Below are 5,920 nucleotides of genomic sequence, written 5' to 3'. Positions count from 1 at the left end.
TCCAGTCGTGCACATACAGCCACACAGTGCAATGTTGAAACTATATAAACGCCCAGATTTGAAATGGGAGTTGAGGAAAAAGCCAGATGTGTTCTGTTGGAATGTTCAGCGCTGTGTTACGTGTACTGAGGACAGCATGTCAATTTGATCTTTGAAATAAACGCTCTTTCTCCCGTCCTGGGGCAAATCAGATGATCAACTGAAGGTGTCCTGATTTTTGATTTTCTATCATTGAAAACCACCATTGAAAAAACATATTGTCGCATCGTCTTTCCACCAAATAATAGAAAAGTATCGATAGTGGTATAGATAAAGACTCGGATCGATAAGCAGTATCGATAAAGGTATCAATATCAATAAATACTAACGATCCCCATCCCTATTTAGATATGAGGTTGTCCCGGTTGCGTTTTTTTTTTTTTTTTTTGGCCGTATTTAGCAGACCGAAGCTAGTCGGCATTGTAGCTGCGCCATAGCAAAGTAACTGCAGGTAAGTCGTGCATGGAAAGGTACTAATTGGTTGGTTGTTTTTAATGGTGAATATAAAGTTTGAAAAGTAATTACCGGTAGTTGAATCTAACTCAGTCCTTTGTTCTTTCTCCATAGGCAAAACGAGTCCTGCAAGATCTTCTTTTTTTTTTTTTTTTCATAACCAAAGTTGGATTTTTTCATCCTTTTGGTGCAAGTCACAAGCAGTTACAGGAAAACCTGCCCAGCCATCTTCCAGTAGTTGCCTGATGGCCTCCTCACTGTCCACAGAGTAAGCTAAACGAACTGCTGCAAAAATTAGTTTATCTGCTGAATGAGTTTTCATTGTCAGTTTTATTAGACCCATAACAGTTAAATAACCTCAAAAACAGAAAATAAATTACACATTTATTTTATTTTATTTGAACAAATTAAGTCATGTAATCTTTCTTCCCCATTTCATTTACCAAAATGTTTAGTTGTGAACTTTGTAGTCATAACTGTGAAACAAAATTCTCATTTGTGAGACATATGAAAATTCATAAGAATGTCCGAAACTTGACCTTCAAATGTGTTCTCCCTGACTGCAACCGCATATTCAGAAAAATCAACGTTTTCAAAACACATGTGTACAGAGTTCACCCCACTAAACACCAAAGGAGATCAGATGAAAGTGGCTTTTTAGGCCAGTGCACTGATATTTCTTGTCATGTGGATTTTTGCACTGCAAAGTGTGATAGTGTTAACAATTTACTGTCTCACTTAAAGGTTCACATTAGAGAGGGTAGGCCAGTTTCTTGTCCATTTAGAGACTGTGACAAACACTTCCTTTTTGTGTCTTCATTCTCATCCCATGTATCAAGAACTCACAAACAATGCACTGAGAGAGACATTTCAAGCTCTTTGACCTCAGATAGAGAAGTTATGCAGGCAGTGTGTTCCGGTGAACAAGCAGAGAACGAGGGTATACAAGAAAACGTTCTGGATGATGTTGAGGGAGAGGAAGAGCAATCAGATGTTTTTCCTGAGTGTGCTGATGAATTCTTCTTCTTAAATAGTTTAGCATTATTTTATCTTAAACTGCAGGCAAAACTATTACTCCCATCTTCAGTTATCCAGACCATTATTGAGGATTTACAGGACATACATGACGTCAGCCAGTCTCACCTATTTTATAGGCTCAAAGAGAAGTTGGTGACGCTAGATATATCTGAAGGTGATATAAACAACATTGTGGATGTCCTAAAATCGGAGGATCTTTTTCGGGTGTGCAACACGAGTACATTTAAGACTGATAAAAGAAGAAAATCTTATTTCAAAAGTCAGTTCAGATACATTGAACCAGTTCCAATGTGTCTGGGACAGAATGAGTCTGGCAAGGAATGCTTTGCCCAATATGTGCCCATTGGAGACTCACTCAAGTCACTCTTCCAGTGTGAATCAGTCAGACAGCAAGTGCATTCCCATAAGCCTCCAACTAAACCAACAGACACGCTGGAAGATATATGGGATGGTAGCAATATTGCAAAAAATGCATTATTCCAGTCTGATCCAAAATCCTTGGGCCTAATCTTGTATCAAGATGCTTTTGAAGTTGCAAATCCACTGGGATCTGGGAAAAAAAAACATAAAGTTCTTGCTGTGTATTTTTCATTAGCAAATGTGGCACCACACAACAGGTCAAGTGTGGATCAAATGCAACTGGCATTATTATGTCGAGAGCAAGATTTTAAGTACTTTGGCCATGACAAAGTATTTTCATCTCTTATAAGAGATCTGAAAGATATAGAAGAAAATGGTTTGCTCATATCTAATGGACAGGTATTCAGAGGCACATTGTGTGCGATCGCAGGCGACAACTTAGGATCACACAATATAGGTGGTTTCACTGAGAACTTTAGCAGGAGTACTCACTTCTGCAGATTCTGTCTTATTGATCGTGAAACTTTCACCTCCTCTATCTTGACAAAAGCCCCACTCAGGACAGCTGAATCATACAATGACCATGTGCAGCAGTTGGGTACATCAGACTTATCTGCAGGAATCAAGTTTGATTCAAAATTCAATGATCTGTCCTTCTTCCATGTATGCCAACCTGGTCTACCTCCATGCTTAGGGCATGATCTGTTTGAAGGTGTTGTGTCATATGATTTGGCCCTGTATATCAGCCATATCATCACAAAGCAAAAGGAATTCAGTTATGTAGAGCTAAATCGCCGCATAAATGACTTCCATTACCTTGGCAGTGATGCCAACAACAAACCAAGTGATGTTAATCCTAAAAGTGAGAAACTGAGTGGACATGCAGTGCAGAATTGGTGTCTACTAAGAGTTCTGCCAGTCTTAATTGGAGACAAAATTCACAACCCAATGGAAAATGATGTGTGGCAACTGGTGCTGCAACTAAGACAAATAGTTGAGCTGATATGTGCACCAAAGATAACCTCTGGTCAAATAGCATATATGAAAGTTTTGATAGAGGAGTATCTACAAAGCAGAGCGGAAAGTTTTCCAGATCAGCCACTGAAACCAAAACATCATTATTTGACTCATTACCCAGACCTGACCATTCACTTTGGGCCTCTCATTCGTTTATGGACTCTCCGATTCGAGAGTAAGCATACGTATTTCAAACAATGTGCTCGCAAACTGCACAACTTCAAAAACCTCTGCTCCACTCTAGCTGAAAGGCATCAGCTTCTGCAAGCATACCTTAGTGCTGGTTCTATCCTCCCACCATGTGTTGTCATTGAAAGAGGCACAGACTTTTTTGTACAGGACTACAGTGATAAGATACAAGAATCAGTTGCCTCTTTTAGCTTTCAGCCTGCCAGTACTGTTGCAGCACACGAAGTTAGAGTCAAAGGCACACTGTATAAAAAGAACATGTGTGTGATCCTGGAGAAAAATGACGAAGGACTTGTCTTTGGCAGGATTAAGTTAATTTTGATCCAAAATGTTACTGCTGTCTACTTTGTCACAGAAAAATGCCAGTCTGTCTGTCTTGTTGATCAGGGGGTTTATTGTCTCACAGAAAGTACATGCTATGTCTGCACTGAACACAAAAGGCTACTTGACTACTATCCTCTGCCAGAGTATGATATGTTTGGCTTGCCAGTGGTCTCACTTCACCACTCCTTTCCATTTTTATAGGATGCTGGAGCCTTGTGATGTGATAAGGGAGGCCATTGTCTCTGCACTTCCCAGTATCCCTGTCGAATCACTAGGTCGTATGATGGAGAAGTTGATACAACAAGGAGTGGAAACAGAGGAAGACCTGCAGTATGTGAGAGAACAAGACATTGAAGACTTCATAAAGCCAATTCAGTGCAGAAAACTTCTGGCTTCCTGGAAACGCAAAGGTAATTAAGGTTTAAAATTTCAGACTCTTGTTTCCAAAATGATTTCTACATGACATTAAATGAAATACTTTTTATAAATTGCAATAACAGAAGCGCACAGAATGGGGGGAAAAATCACTTGGAGAAGACGTAGTTACAAATCAAAATAATTTCATAGGGAACTATACATTTGACAAAACTATACAATGTGATAGTGTAATCAGAGAAGACTTCACAAAAAATAATCAAATTAGATAACATGCAGAGATATACTTATGAAATCACACCTAGATAGTTGTTGCACAGTAATGTAAACGTATTGCTAAACTACAGAGATTGAGGCAGACATTTTGTTTGATGTCTTAGAAGTATCACACACCAGCACATCAGAATGTGGAAAATGTGGAGATTATATGATTACATGCTCATGAGACAAAATAGGGTACTAATATTTTTTTTTATGTTAAAGTGAAAAAGCAAAGTGTATTATGCAATAATGACAGTGATAGATGCTATCAGATATTGATCCATATACGTGTAATATTTTCCCCATTCTAGAGCCCATGTCTATTTCTGCCCCACCAACGCAGATGTCCTCATGCATCTCACTGGACCAGAGCTCCTCACACTCAAGCAGTTCCTTGTCCTGTCCTTCAGCATCACCCTTGCCTGCTGGGAAAAACTGGCCTGACGCTTTTAAAGTAAACTGGGAAAAGATGACTTCCAGTCTTAACATGTGCCTCCAGAATGGAAAAAGGCCCACACCAGCAGATAGGAGACAGATGATCCGTGTACTGGTTGATGACATACGGAAAATTGAGGTGAATCCAAGCAGAGCCCAGTGTCTTATCATTGCAACAGACATTGTGCGACAGTATCCCCAGTCATTTATGGATACACTGGATGATGGCAGAACAACTGTGGGGGCAGGTTATGAATCTCTTCTGTGTCAAATAAAAACACGCATTGAACACTTAAACAGAAACAACACACTTGCTCGTCGCAGAGCATCAAAGGCTACAAATGGAACTAAACCCCAGCGAAGACCTACAGACACATACGGTTGCACACAATGGCAGCCTGAACTTCCACCTGAGGAGACAGAGGCATCTCTAGAAGATGATAGACAAAAGCTGATGGAGCTCTTTTCTAGAGAAGGTTCTTCAGGAATGGAAAGAGCAGAAGTGTTAAAACTTATGGAAAAGACATACTACTTGCAGCGTCAAATGATAAATGCAAATCCTGCTCCAGCCTTGGAACATGTGAAGCAACAATGGCCATATTTGTTCTTCCCAAGGAGCATGTGCACTCACTTTGAAGTTCTGACCGATGTGTCAATTGTCCGAAAGATTGAGGCTTTTCTTGAAGAGCATGGCAAAAACATCATGGAGTTCTTCAAAAAAAATCCAACCAATGATGACGTGAAGAATGTTCTCTTCAGGACTGACTGTAGTGTGACTGCTTCAAACATCCTCCAGGTGTTAATGGCACACTTCAAGGAGCCACTGGATGCCCTCATCATCCAAACTGATGTAAGATTATCTTAGTTTCAGTGTGTTTTAAAAATATTACATACACTTTCTTCCAGAGATGGGAGATGTGGGGTCAACGAATCATCTCCATGCCATGTGTTTGTTCTGCCCAACCAGTGAACCAGGTGAATCCAATCAGCACCGCTTGTGCTGATTGGCTGATTGTGCTGATTGAACACTGACACAAGCGGTGCTGATTGGACTCACCTGGTTCACTGGCTGGGCAGAACAAACACATGGCATGGAGATGACTCATTGACTTCACATCCCTCATCTCTGCTTTTTTCTTACTTAATAACAAGGGTGCCAAGGTGGTTCCAGAAAGGGTTGTGTGGCTGCAGGTTTTCATTGAAACCAAGCAGTAACACACCAGACTCCACTCATCTCATCAAGTGAGTCCAGTCTTAACCTGAAGACTTGATGAGTGGAGTCTACTGCTTGGTTTAAATGAAACCTGCAGCCGCACGGCCCTTGCTGGAACCACCTTGGCACCCCTGCTTTACAAAAAGTCTTTCCATTATTGTAAAAAAAAACCTAGTCCATTCATTGCCAGTCAAAATGTCTCTAATAATTCTTTTT

The 5,920-nt window shown here is 40.3% G+C and overlaps 1 protein-coding gene across 1 annotated transcript in view; it reads left to right on the top strand.

Moving 5' to 3' along the window:
- Positions 1–5,920, top strand: part of LOC107094407 — a 30,530-nt gene that overhangs the window by 4,208 nt on the left and 20,402 nt on the right. The window contains exons 3-5 of the mRNA XM_015389981.1: positions 607–760; positions 3,622–3,830; positions 4,368–5,341. Of these exons, the coding sequence (XP_015245467.1) occupies positions 738–760; positions 3,622–3,830; positions 4,368–5,341 (1,206 nt within the window). The 5' untranslated portion in view covers positions 607–737. The remainder of the gene's footprint in view (positions 1–606; positions 761–3,621; positions 3,831–4,367; positions 5,342–5,920) is intronic.

The sequence above is a fragment of the Cyprinodon variegatus genome, unplaced genomic scaffold (assembly GCF_000732505.1).
Source record: "Cyprinodon variegatus isolate N-32 unplaced genomic scaffold, C_variegatus-1.0 Scaffold481, whole genome shotgun sequence".
Taxonomy (NCBI): domain Eukaryota; kingdom Metazoa; phylum Chordata; class Actinopteri; order Cyprinodontiformes; family Cyprinodontidae; genus Cyprinodon; species Cyprinodon variegatus.
The sequence above is the reverse complement of the archived record's forward strand: the minus strand, read 5'-3'. Positions and strand labels throughout refer to the sequence as shown.